Below are 13014 nucleotides of genomic sequence, written 5' to 3' on the forward strand. Positions count from 1 at the left end.
TTATGGAAAGGATGCTGAAGGTGCGGAGGGAGTCCTCGACCATTTCAGGGAGGGCTCCCTTCTGGATTTCCACCAGTTTCACCGTTAAATGGAAAAGCAGCTTCCGGAGTTCTTCGGGCTCCACTGAGAGGAGAACGTCGTTTGTTTGGCTTCTCTGGGCATCTCTTGGCTTAAGGCCCAGGTTCTCCTCAGGAGCAGGGAAGCCCCCTTTCCCGATTTCCCCCGGCTTTGCCTTGTGAAAAAGGTAGTAACCTTGGGCTCTTGGAGGCTCCTGGAAGGGTTTCATGTAGCCAGCCAGGGCGTTTCTGGGGAGGGGGGGAGGCTGCGCGGGAGCTTCCGGGATTAGTAAAACAGTTTTCGTAAGGTCCCCACAGAGGAAGGGTCTTTTCCCCAGAGGCTGGAACTGGTTGACAGAGTTGATGACGACAGTGGGAACGCCACAGCGTCTCTGGACCATTTTCTTCTTGATGTGAAATTCCAGGAAGTCTCTGCTCTTCTCCTCCATTCCTTTTAGCACAGTGGGGACGTCCTCTGGGCGGGGGGGCAGGGCGCCAGCAGGCTCTGCGGTGACCTTTGGTGGAGGGGGCTCCTCTTCCTCTTTTGCACAGGAAGGTTTCGGGGAGGATTCATCTGTTGTTTTAGCAAGTTCCTCTTTCTGCTCCTTCACCTCGACGGAGTCCAGACACCGCATGGCCACTTGATCCAGCAAGGGGAGAGCAGGAGGTTTCTCTCCCACTCCCTCTTCGTCCCCGATCGTCAACCTGGGAAAGGAGCCCGGGGCCGGGGGGGATGGCAGGGGCCCCATGCGGATTTCGAGAGATTTCTCCACCAGAATGACCTGGTCCTCCTTTTCAAAAGTGGAGCTCTGGACAAAGTTTATGTGGGCAAAAGACGTCTGTGGGACTCCCTTCATTCCAGGATGACTCTCCGGAAGCAACTGTGCGCCTTTTATTTCAGGAATTCTTTCTGGGAATAAAGGGAGAAACGGCGGCCGGCGTTGTTTCCTTTTCTTTAGAAAGCGAAGGGCATCCGATTCCGAGGAAGAAGAATCGGAGCTGCTGGCTTCGGAAGTGTCCGAGGAACCGTGTATTGTCCAGGAAGCATCTGTAGCCACACGGCAGCACAGGTTCAGGTGTTTCAGGAGGGGCCAGCAGGAGGAGGAGCCGGAGGGGAGGGAGGAGGAGGAGGAGGACGACGACGAGGACTTTGGCAGAATCACGGTGCCCCTTAATAAAGGAGGTGGACAGGGGAGGTGCTTTGGGTATATGTTCTCATCTTGACACAGGCTTCGTGGGGTTTGGTATGGCTCATAAGGATGCCGGGGCACCTGACAAGGCGGCTCATAACTGTAGAAATAGAGAAAAAAGCAGAATTTTCCTACACTGCTAGACATTAAAAAAGTCTTTCCATTTCCAGATGAGCCCACTGCATTTCTCCAATGCGCCCCTTCCTCCCCTGTTGGGGAATCTTCCACAATTCTTCAGACCTTAACTTGTCTGAAGAACTGTTGGGGCTGTTTTGTGATGCCCAGATAGGTGGACCCGCCTGGCCAGCCCCACTCAGCCTTCCCCAGCAACGCTGGGAGCCCAGGCCCAGCCAGCTCTGAGCAGCCCCCACAATGGAGTTTCTCTGCCGTGAGTGAGAGGGCAGAAAGTGCCCTTGCAGAGAACCTCCTACAAAGACAGATTTCACCTACCTTTCAAAATCAGGTGTTCGTTGCCTCCTGCAAATGCAGCCAGAGTCTGTAACCGAAAAAAAGGATATATTTGGAATTTATTTTTAATCCACATGGAAAGTATTTTTAAAACATCCATCAAGCTGCCTTGGCTATCTTGTCATTGAAAAGAAAAACCTGCCAGCCGATCCTCTTTGAACGATGGAAGAAAGAGGAGAATCGATGCTGGCTTTGGAAAGTCTTAAACCTGAGTTGGGCAACTGCAGGAATTGGAGATCTGGCAAAAGGCCTCCTAGGTCAGCAAAATGGGGAGCGCTGCTGAAGCTGGGGGAGACCAGGGCAGGTTCTGAGGGGAGCCCCATATGGGGAGTGGAGGGGGCAAGTCCTGTGTGCCACCAGCTCTCACAGCACAAACAGCCACCCTCCCTGGGGAACCTGGAGGTCATGCCCCTGGGGCCCAACTCTCATGCAGGGAAAGAGGAAGCTGGAATAAACCTACCTTTTGCTTGTGTGGCTGGAAGGTCTTTCTCGTCTTCGGACTCTGCTTCAGGCTGCAATGGGGGAAAAACGTTACTGGCTTTCCCATTTTCTCCTGCTGAAAGTGCATTCTGGCTTCCCAAAGGGAGATCGCAGCCATTGGCATCTCTCCTGCTTCAGCGTGAGGGGGGAGAGCCCTCTGAGGCTCCTGGGCTTCTGTCCAGCTGCCTTTAGCATGGCACCGGATGCCCAGGTTGCTCCTGCTGCCCACCGGGTGCCCTCTGGTGGCTCTGGGGAGGGCTTGGCTGAGTTGGCGCCTACGCTCTGGAGGTCCCCCTACAATTGCCTCTCTGGGGCCATCTTGACTTGCGTGGCCTCCTCTGGGCAAAGGGGTGGGGAGGGTCGATGTTGCCTTCTGATGCCCCTGCCTATGTAAGAGGCCTTCTGAATGGAGATGGTTTCTGTGGCTTGGATTTCTTATCAAATGTTGTAGTTTTATTTGTTAACCATGCTGACTTGTCCTTGTATGGTACAGGTCATCATTTCAGAAAAACCAGGATGCTTTGGGTCAACTGGGGCGCATCTAGGCCCAGCGTCCGGCCCCTGGATAAACCTCTCCCTGAAATACAGCCAGTCTCGGATACAGTAGATCCACAGAAAATTAAGGACAACGTGGCTCAGCATTACCTGTTTTAATACCACCCAATATTTGAAGGGCATTCTGTACCACTGAAAGGTGGCCCCTCCATGTTCAGAGGCAGTCTACCCCGTTGGCTTTTTGCCGGTAATTGCAGCCAGGAAGCTGGATATGGTGGGGGTCTGCTTTCACCCTGCAAGGCTGGTCCCACACTCTCCGCTGAGCCCTCGTGCCCCCCCCCAAAGCTCACCCACGCAAGTGAGCGTTTGTAGTTGCAGTGGCTGATCTCCCTGCTTTCCCTTTAGTTCTTGTGGCCCTTTGCAAACGGAGGCTCTCCCTCTGCCACTGCAGGGCGGCCTTCAGTGCCGGGTTCAGGCTGGGCGAAGCTCACGCAGAAAAGTCTTGGAGGGAAGCTGCTTTTGCTCAGCCCTGGGCTGGCGTGGGTGTGTGTGGGTGCAAACTGCCCCGGGGCTGCGTCAGAGAATGCGATACGCAAAGCCATCTCTTTACCAGGGGAGGAGGGCTGGGCTGCGCTGCAGGGCTCTCCGTTGCACGGGGCTGCCGCAGCTGGGCTTGCCACATGGCCAGGCAGGAGGAGGTCCAGATTTCAAAGCCCAGCCAGAGCAGCACCAGGACTGCCCCGGCCAGGGGGAGCCCCCAGGTGGTCTCCGAGATCCAGCAGAAGCCTTGCGAACACAACATGTGCCGGAACTGGGACAGCAGGCTTCCCTCCGGGCAGAAGCCGGCGGGGCCATCTCTTCCGTCTGCTTCCCTAGTGCGGCTCCAGAGAGGGGGGGGCCCGCTGAGGTCCTCCTGCAGCACTAAGGAACCGAACACCAAGGCTGCATAGCCAGACCTCATGGCCCCTCCAGCCAGCTGTGTCCCCTCTCCATCCCTTCCCCTGTGGGCCAATGCTGCTGCCTGATGGGTCACAATAGGTGCCCTGTGGGTGCGGTTGCTAAGGGGCCTGGCTTTTGTGCTGGCAACCTGCTGCTTGGCCGGAGGGAACAGAGGGAGCCTCACACACCCTCCCGCCTCCATCCTCCCCTCACCAGGCTCCCTTTCCCTCCTGCCCCAACCCTCTCCGCTCCACGGGTGGCTCAGCCAGGGCAATAAGAGGAACCAAGAGCAGAAGGGAGAAAAACCAAATTCATTTTTATTTCAGCACAAAAAAGGACTTCCGAGGTACAGTGCGTGCGCATGCTGTAGAAGACAGCAAAGCTTTGAGGCCTCGAGGGCAGAAAAAAGGATAAAATCAAAGTCTCGGGAAAAGGGCTGCTGGTCGGCTCAACAGACGAACCCCCCCCCCCCTTCCTCCAACCAAAGGCTCTCCTGACGTCTTGGGCGAGGCAGAAGACGGGCCTCGCTTGGTCCCTTTCAACCACAGAGAGAAAAGCCCCCCCTCCCCAGGCCCCTTGCTTGCTGCGGGAGAGGGAGCCGAAGCAGGCAGGCTCTGGGCCTGCTGGGGACAGTTCTTGCCCTTGGGGGGGCTTGGAAGGCACAGTCGGTGAGTGATGGGTCGAGGAAAGCGTGCCAAGAGCCGGTGGATGCGTGAAAGACACAGGAAAGCCACGCCAAGCCCGGGTGGCAGCAGATCTGCCTGCCGTTGCCTCTCTCTGGGGCCCCCAGCTCTCCCCGAGGAGCCCACTGCCCCCATCCCAGGCAAGGCAGTGGAAAGGGCCATGGAGAGGCGGGTGCAGCCGGGGGTGCCTCCTGTGTGCCGGAGGGCTCCAGCGCCCCACGCACGTCCTGAGCAGCCCAGCAAAGTCACGTCTTGGCCGTGGGAATCTCCTCGATGCCCTTCTTCCCCAGCCGATAGCGGGCCAAGTCCTTCCGAGTGACCAGCCCCACCACCTGCAAGGCAAGCGGGGCGCTCAGGCTGGGCAAGCAGCCCCCCCCCCCCATCAGCCGGAGGAGCCGCTCCCTGCAAGAGAGCCCCCCCCCTTCCCACCCCCGGAAGAACCAAAGCAGGAGCCCTACCTGGTTCTGGTTGTCCACCACCACCAGGTGGCGCAAGCCCAGGGCTCGGAAGAGCTTGAAGACCCTCGTAAGGGAGGCCGCCTGCAAGGCAACCGGGGCTGCTCAGGTGGAGGGAAGCCAGACACGGAGGGGGCTGGCAGCCGGGGTCCCCCCACGCCCTCCCCTCCTGCGGCCGTGCCTGGCGCTCCGGGCCCCTCACCTGTGGCACCGCGTAGGGCGAGGGGTTCATGAACTCGGTCAGGTCCATCATGCACTCGCGCTCGTCCTGGGAGACGTGGATGGACTGGATGGGGGGGAAGCGGGGGTAGGCGTCCCGGAAGTCCTTCAGCTTCAGGTGCCGCTGCCGCAGAGACAGGCTGGCCCGCTCCACAAAGACCTGCAAGGACACGGGAAACATCCTGGGGGGCCTCCCACTTGGCCCAGGCCACGGGGAGTGGACCAGCTGCCCTCCCCATGAGGGCCCGGGGCTTCCCCGAAAGGCCTGGCTCAGGTGGCTGCTGGTCGGGCAGCCCCTCCTTGCCCCAGCATCCGCACCTCCCAAGCCCCACAGGCTGCACCCATCGGCCAGACCCCCCCCCTGCTCCCCCAACCCAGCACCCCCCCTACCTTGTGCTTCAGGAGCACAATCAGCTGGGAGCGCAGGATCAGCCCCCGCAAGCCCATTGTCTGCAACGAGAGAGGATTTCCTGGATCACTGCAGAATTTGGAGCTCTTCCCACCGCAGCAACGGGGAGGTCCAGAGAGAGGAGAGGCTCATCCTGGCCCTCAGGAGACGCTGGACGCCATGTGGCACGGAGGGCTGGGCTGCTCCTGCCCCCCCCCCCGCTCTTTTGGGCCAAGGGCTGCTTTGGGTTAAAATGCCTGAGGAGGCCCTTCAGAGGCCCCACATCAGGGAGGAAGAGAGACTTCAACTGCCCTGCCAGCAGCAAGCCCTGTCACAGCTGCAGCGTCTCGCTGGGGTTTCAGAGAAGGCCCCCAACCCTCTCCCCAACTGGGGTGCCAGCCCATGCCGGCCACTCGCCCACCTGGTTGCTGCCAGGGCTGCTCTCCACCACGGGGAAGCCGTTGTGATTGGAAGCCGCGTCGCTGAGGATATCCACGACGGTCCCCACTTTCTCGCTCTGCCGCAGGCAGGTGACCGGGGTGCTCATCACCTGGCTGGAGGGGGGGAGCCCAGACTCAGCCCAAGGGGAGCCGTTGGGGTGCAAGAGGGCAAGGCTCCAGCCCGGAACCGAGAGGCCCTCGGCCCTCCCTCCCCCCCCATTGGCCTCTTCCAGCGCCCCTCCCCTACTCCAGCCAGACCTGGGGGGAGCCCAGTCGGCTGCTCAACTTACGTGGCAGTGAACGAATGAGAAGTGACGGGGGCCTCCCAGTGCAGGAAGGGGACGCTCTGGAGCTGGATGTGCATATCATACAAGCCCTGGAATAGGGGATGAAAATGGGCAGAAGGGACCCTGAGGCCACAAAGGGGGGATGGGTTGGGGTCTCCAAACAGAGGGAGCCCCCCGCTGTTCCTGGCAGATTCTTTTTGCGGAAGGAGCAACGCCAGTCCTGCCAGACGGACGCTGGAAAGTCTGGCCCGGCAGTCGGGAGGGGAAACTGAGTCACAGAGGCCTGAGTCATGCCAAGGTGGCCTTGAGGGTGGCTCTCTCCCAGCCGCCATGGGCATTCCCCGGGATGAACTGTTCCTGGCTCTCTCCACCTCCCGCCGGAGCCCTTCAGTGGGGGGGGGGGCAGCCTCTCACCTCCGCAAAGAAGTCCCCCACGATCTTGGCCGTCATCAGGACCAGCATGATGGGGAACCCGTAGGTGACGTTGCCTGTGGCCTCCATCATGATGACGGTCAAGCTCAGCGTCATCCTCACGATGCCCCCTGGAAGAAGAGCCCCTGCTGGCACTTCTCCTGCCTCCCCCAGGAAGAGGCCCCGCTCCCTCCTCAGGCGCCAGGCTCATTATGGCCCCCAGCAGCCCAAACAGCCAGGAAGGCACCGCCTGGCCCAGAGCCATTTTCCCACCCAGACTGAGAAGCCCCCCCGGCCTGGCTCTGCTCCTCCCAAAGGGACCAAGCTTCCCCCCCCCCCCCTTCTTGCACACACACATGGACCTGGGAACTGGACTCTGCTGAAGCACAGCCAGCCCCCGCCCCCGCCCCACACTCACCCAGCTGTGCTGCAGCCCCCATCAGCGCATACTTCCCTGGGTCGGGCCTGATCTGGAAGCCAGAGAGAAGCAGGCAGTGGGGCAGACGGCTCCCCCTTCCCCCACGAGCTCCCGTAGTGCGGGGGAGGGGACCAGCTCAGAGCAGCCCAGAGCCACATCCTGGGCTCCGGCCGGCCCCCGTCATGAAGCCCCAGGCCCAGCATTCTCCGGCGTCTGACTTACCAAACCGTTGGGGATGTAGGACAAGGAAATGCCAAAGAGGCGGCCCCAGGCAGCCCCGATCAGCAGGGAAGGGATGAAGACGCCCGCGGACACCGTCAGCCCGTAGGTCCAGCAGGCCAGGAAGAAGTAGACCAGGGTGAACAGGCCCAAGGTCATGGGGTCATAGGTGCCTGGGGGGGGGGGGAGAAACAGAAGACCCTTCAGACCAAGAGGAGCAGGGGGGGGTGAGCTCAGCCCCGGCACAACCCCGGGGGCTGCTCAATTGCAGAAAGCTGAGGAGGCCACGCCAAGCAGCCCCCGTGGCTGATAAAGGTTTGCGCAGCACAAGGACAGTCTCTGTGCCCCAGAGAAGCCCCGTCTGTGGCCGCAGAGGCAGCTGACCTGGAGGGTCGTGGAAGAGGCGGACCACGCTCTTCTCGGGGGTGTTGAAGAAGGCAGCCGCCATGGAGTTGTACTGCCCATCAGGGCAGAAGAGCTGGGGAGAAGGAAACGGGCAGCTAGAGGAGGCGCTCGTCACTGTCAACGGGGAAACGCAGGAGCATCCTGTTCCGGTGCAGCCTCAGACCCCAAGAGGAAGCACGGAGCCCCTGGGCAGTCCGGCCACACCTCCCCCCTCCCCTCCCCTCCCCTTTAAAACTCCCACCCTGCTTGCTGTTTGCCCACCAGCTGACCCCAAGCCTGGGCCCTTCCGCACCGGGGCTCAACAGCTGCTTCCGGCTCAAACACACACACCCCGTGGTCCCCTACCTGCAGTGGGTAGGCCATGCTGTTGTCCTGGAGAGGCTGGCAGTCAGTGGAACTGTAGATGAGGACAAAGGCAATCGCGGCCGTCACGGCCCCCACCAGCACGGCCTCGATCACCTGCAGGCAGGGGCGGTGGATGTACCTGGGCAACCGGGGGGCAAAGCGCAGGTCAGCTGGGGGCTGGCAGGGAGAGGCCAGACTCGCGGGCTGAGCCTCACCAGCTTCTCACCTGATCCGGAACATCGTCAGCCAGTAGTTCAGAGCATTGAACATGGCGCCAAGGATTCCCCCTGCAGCGGGAGACAAGAGGCCGGTCCGGAAAGGGGCGCCGCAAGGGCCCAGGCGCTCTGCAGAATCTGGGTCCCCCCGGGGTCCCCCCACCCCAGCTGAACCCACATCGCTGCATCCGTGGGACTCAGCAGCGCAGACTCGGGGAGGACGGCTTGCTGACCAGCAGCCGGACAGGGGGGGCCGGAGGGGGGAGAGCAGCACCAACAAACGGTCCCACAGGGGACTCCACAGGTTGTCCAGGGAGGGGCAGCCCCGTCGCCCGTGGGGCCTCCTCCCCAAGCCGAGCCCGTTCTGGGCCAAAAGGGCTTCTTACCCAACACACCAATGAAGATGAAGATGGGGATTTCTTGGAACGTGTACCCCATTTTCTGAAACAGGGACAGGAGAGCTGTGAGTGCCAGGAATACTGAGTCTGTGGCCAAGAACCCAGCAGCCGCCTGGCATTGCCCTTCCCCCTCGGTATAGGACCCTCCGCCCACCTGAGGGGTAGCAGCAACTCCCTGGCCTTCCCCAATGGGGCTCAAGGGATCCACCAGTCGCTCCATTTTGCAAACACACCCCACCAACCCACAACCCCCCGGCACTGCCCAGGCACCTCCTTCCCCAAGACAAAGGGAGACCCGGCAGCTCCAGCTGGGTGGGGGCCCCACCTCGGAATCGAATCTGCCAAAGTTGATGAGGCCGGGGCTGGAGAGGTCCAGGGGGTTTCCCTTGTAGACGCTGAGGATGGAGTTGAGGGTGAAGGTGGAGATCATGGAGGCAAAGAACTGCGGGGGGAGAGAGGAGAGGAGATGGGCAGCAGAGAGGCTCCTGCGGGGGATGGACCACCGGCTGCAGCCCCTTCCCCTCCCCTGCACTCACAATCCGCCAGGTCAGGAATTGGTTCCAAAAGGAAGCGCCTTCTTCCAAGCTGAAGAGGACCCCGCCTGCGGAGGAGGGGAGGGGGCACGGGTGAGCAGGCACCCAGGGTGGGGCCCCTGTGGCCCCAACCCTGCCCAGCTCTGCACTTGCTAGGCATCCGCAGAGGGACCCCATCCGTGCCCAAGAGAGGCCCAGGGAGGGAGGAGGAAGGGCCTTTACCAACAGGGGCCCCAAAGGCAGCCGAGACGCCGGCAGCGGCTCCAGCCGAGACAAAATCCCGCTTCTCCGTATCTCTCCGGAAATACTCAAAGATCTGCAGGCCGACAAAAGGAGGGGTTTGCGTGCAGGCCGGACACACCGGGCCCCTCCTGCCGATGAAGCTCCCAGGCACACACACCCCGTCCCCCGAAGGCTGGCTTCTTCAGCCCAGGTCCCACCCAGATCTCGGGTGGGGCTGGGGGGGCTACTGACCCTGAAGTCCCTCTTCAAGGAAGTGGAGCGCCCTTGAGAAATCCCAGCTGCGATGACGGCCCCCGAGTGGATCATTGGCCCTTCCTGGAAGGAAAGCACAGAGGGGTCAAAGAGGGGAAGGGTCTCTCCAGTTGGCAATGCCCGTCCTCACTTGCTGCTCCACCCAAACCAGCAGCCTGGCATCCGTCATGCTCCGCTTAGCCAGCTCCCCCTTCCCTCATGGGGCTGCCTGGCGCGAAGGCAGGCATCAGTCCATCCAGGGCCACAGCTGAGTTGTTGGGGAGGGGAGCAGCCGGAACACTGTTTCCCAGAAACCCCTGGTGCCAAATCAGATGGGCAGCTCCTCCCCTCCTCCTCCTCCTCTACCTTCCCCACTGCCAGGCCTCCAACCACGGAGAAGATCACGCCACAGACTTTCACCATCAGGGTCTGCAAGGAGAGCACACAGAGGCCACAATAATCTCCCTGGCCCCAAAGACCCCAAAGACCCCAGACCCTTGCCAGGAGCATTTCTGCATCCCAAAAGGGAGGCTCCCCCCTGACCCGCTGCTGCTTGGCTGCTGAAGCCCCCAAGCCGGAAGGAACACCACACGGCAACCCTTCCTCCTCAGAGTCGGCGGGTGTGCGCCCTTGCGAAGAACCACAACGCAACACAACCCCACGCTGCTGACCTTCAGCCGAACCACGTGGGGGATCTTGACTCCGTTCAGGTAGCACTTGATCTGAGGGATTCCGCTGCCGGCGGCCACGGGCTGCGGAGGCAAAGCACTCGGTCACGGCGGCCCCATTCCCAGCGCAGAGGGCGTGCGCAAGCCGAGCCCCCGCTCACCTCCAGAAAGGCGACAAGGATGGATCCGGCCATCACAAAGCCTGCGTTCACCGTGGCCCAGAGGAGCAGAGAGAAGGAGAGGCGCCCCGTCTCTGTGAATCTGTCAATATCTGGGCAGAAAGAAGCTGAAAGGAAAACCTCCCGGATGCCGATTAGGCTCCTCCCGTGGGGACGAGTCGGTTTTCAGTTGGGCCCCCACGTTTACAGACCTGGGGGGAGGATGCCAGTGCCGGGCAGAGCTGATCTCCCCCACAGCATCCCTTGGGTGACGAGGCTAGACCCCCCTCCCTGCCCCCCCCCAAATGTGCCCCTGAAGGATACTGCCCTTCACCAGCTTGTACTTCAGCCCTGCTAAGGTCTCGACCACGATGTCAATGAAGCAGGCGACCAGGCCGGTCAGGATGCCGATCATGGCACAGATGAACCAGCGCTGAATTTCCACCGTTCGGAATGCCTGTATGACGGGGGAGGAGATCAGAGCCCACCCACCCGCCCACCCCCCTTCCTCAAGCAGGCTTTGATCTTTGCTGGTGGTGGCCCAGAGGGCAAAGCAAGGTTCCGACTCTGACCCTTTCCTGCAAGCCCTTAATGTGGGCAAAGCAAGGTCTCCCTCCTTGTTCTATGCCGGTGGGCTCCCCACCCCCTTTCAAGGCTTGGCCCAGCCCTCTGCAGCCGCCCTCATTCCTGGCAGCACGGATGAGAACTGGGGACCCAGCATTCAAAGCTACACTTGGCTGCCAGAAGCCCCTTTCCAGGCTTCCAGGAACATTAGGAAGCCAGGGAGAATCGCTCCACCCCCGGAGGGAGGGAGGGAGGGGCCCAGAGCTGTGGCTGCAGCAGGGAAAGGGCCCCTGCTTTCCCCTTGAGGCTCTTCGGGTGCGCGGAGGGTTCACCCCAGAGGGGAGAGGCCCAGGGGCACCAGGAGAGGCAGACTCACCGTGTGGTTTATTCTCTTCTCCTCCTCCAAGAAGAGCTGGTTCTCACAGTTGTCATAGTCCAAGCTCTGCAGGGGGCCAAAAGGCGGGGAAAGCCTTCAGGGGAAACCCAGCTTTGCCTCACTGGAGGAAGGGCTCCCTTCCCACTGCGGCCCCAGCCCCGCACCTGGCCCTCCCAGGGAGGCACTCACTTCGTACTTGAGGGAGAGAAGCTTGTTGCTGTGTGGAATCTCGCTGGGGAGGGACCGAGGGGCCTCCGTTTCCTGCAAGGGACCAGGATTCAACCAAGAGCCCAGGATTCAGCCCCATTCTGCTGCCCCCCCCCGCACCTCCCGCCAGGAGGCTCGCTCACCCTGCTCTCCTGGTCCCCAAGATCCACGGTGCTCAGGCGCCCAACTCGCGAGGACGACGGAGAAGGGCTCAGCTGCAGAAGCAAAAAACATCTGTCTTGCTTGAGCTGCCCAGCTCCTCCTGGGGCTGGAAGGATCCCGGGCAAAGACGCTTCATCCCTGGGAAGCCCAACAGCTCTACACGCAGCGGGGCTGTTTCATCAACAGCATGTGGCTGCATGAACAATTGTTAAGTTTCCCCTTTCAGCTCTGAGCGTGTGACGCTGCAGCAGGGAATGAAAAGCCTCCTTCTGCTGCACTGGGGAGGGGTGCGCAAGAAGAAGGAAGAGCAGAAAAGTCACGCGGGACACGGATTCCCAAAGTCACCACAGGCCTCTTGCCTGGGCCAATCAGGCAGCGCTCGGGGGCCTCGGGATCCCGGCCTTTCCCGGGGAGCCTTTGTGCCACTCTCTTGGATGAGGAGGAGGGGCCCCAAGTGGTGGGTGGCAGAGACAGCCCTTTGCCCATCAACTTTGGGGCAATCTGTGGGCAGTTTCCGACAAGTGGCCTGCCACTTCGGGTCCCTCCAGAAACAAACCCCTCATTGAAGAGAGTGGCACAAAGGCTCCCCGGGAACGATGCCCACAAGCACCGTCCGATTGGGCCCAGGCAACAGGCGGGGGAGGGATTCCTGCAGCCCCACTGGATCACCAACGGGCATCACAAGAGGACCTTTGCAGGCTGTCCCCGGCCGTCGCCCCCAGAACCTGTTCAGCGCCTCTTTCTCACTCCGGCGCTTTCCCCCTCCTGGAGCCCAGAGCTCAGAACAAGAGGCCCAAGAGCGCCCGGCCACCCGCTTTGGATGCCAGAGCTTGGAGGCCGGCTGTAGCTGTGGGCAAGGGACTAGTCCCGGCTGAGCCCCAGGGAGCCCTGGCCAAGGTTGCTCGGAAGCCCAGCGTGCGCTTTTTCCCGTAGGGGCGGGGAAGGCCTTCTGCACTTGCTCAGGAGTCTTCCGAAAGCCTCCGATCGCCCAACCGTCCGCGCATCGGGCTTCTCCCCGCCCAGCGGTAGACTTCTCCCGGCCACGGGGGCTCCGCCAGTCTCACCTGCCCGCCCGTGCCGTTCAGCAGCGGCGTGGTCTCGCCCCGACCCTCGGCCTCTCCCTCCCGGCCAGACCACGACACCCGCGTCGCCACGTTCGCCATCGCCGCTCCGCCGCCGCCCGACTGGATGGAGCCCGAGCGAGCGAGCGAGGCGGTCATGTGACCTTCCGCAGCTGGCGAGGCACGTGACCCGCCGCCTCGCCCGCCCCGGAGCATCACGGGGAATGCAGTCCCGGCGCCCTGCCAGCCCGTCGGGACGCTCGTTCCTCGGGGCCGCCGAGCGACCCGCAGCCGCTTCCC

At 61.8% G+C, this 13014-nt stretch overlaps 1 protein-coding gene across 1 annotated transcript; it reads right to left on the reverse strand.

Annotated features, from left to right (window-relative positions):
- Positions 1 to 3924: 3924 nt before the first annotated feature.
- Positions 3925 to 13007, reverse strand: CLCN7 (chloride voltage-gated channel 7). The gene is made up of 25 exons (XM_032230313.1): positions 12718 to 13007; positions 11635 to 11706; positions 11474 to 11545; positions 11285 to 11350; positions 10669 to 10801; positions 10348 to 10457; positions 10190 to 10270; positions 9885 to 9947; positions 9519 to 9602; positions 9267 to 9360; positions 9048 to 9112; positions 8837 to 8953; positions 8500 to 8554; positions 8125 to 8185; positions 7899 to 8037; positions 7533 to 7626; positions 7152 to 7321; positions 6930 to 6981; positions 6515 to 6642; positions 6104 to 6189; positions 5795 to 5927; positions 5376 to 5435; positions 4969 to 5145; positions 4770 to 4850; positions 3925 to 4643 (listed from the first exon to the last, which is right to left on the reverse strand). Exons 1-25 carry the CDS (start codon positions 12928 to 12930, stop codon positions 4557 to 4559), a joined length of 2493 nt encoding a protein of 830 aa, XP_032086204.1. The 5' UTR covers positions 12931 to 13007; the 3' UTR covers positions 3925 to 4556.
- Positions 13008 to 13014: the final 7 nt, after the last annotated feature.

The sequence above is a fragment of the Thamnophis elegans genome, chromosome 14 (assembly GCF_009769535.1).
Source record: "Thamnophis elegans isolate rThaEle1 chromosome 14, rThaEle1.pri, whole genome shotgun sequence".
Classification (NCBI taxonomy): domain Eukaryota; kingdom Metazoa; phylum Chordata; class Lepidosauria; order Squamata; family Colubridae; genus Thamnophis; species Thamnophis elegans.

What these genes read in the sequence shown, in the direction of transcription:
- CLCN7 (XM_032230313.1), bottom strand. Translation starts at nt 12,930, where the DNA reads ATGCTCCGGGGCGGGCGAGGCGGCGGGTCACGTGCCTCGCCAGCTGCG. An exon ending in GTACAAGCTGGTGAAGGGCA is followed by an intron (nt 10,458 to 10,668) that starts GTATCCTTCAGG and finishes CTTTCTGCCCAG; the next exon opens with ATATTGACAGATTCACAGAG. An exon ending in TCCTTGTCGCCTTTCTGGAG is followed by an intron (nt 10,271 to 10,347) that starts GTGAGCGGGGGC and finishes TTGCCTCCGCAG; the next exon opens with CCCGTGGCCGCCGGCAGCGG.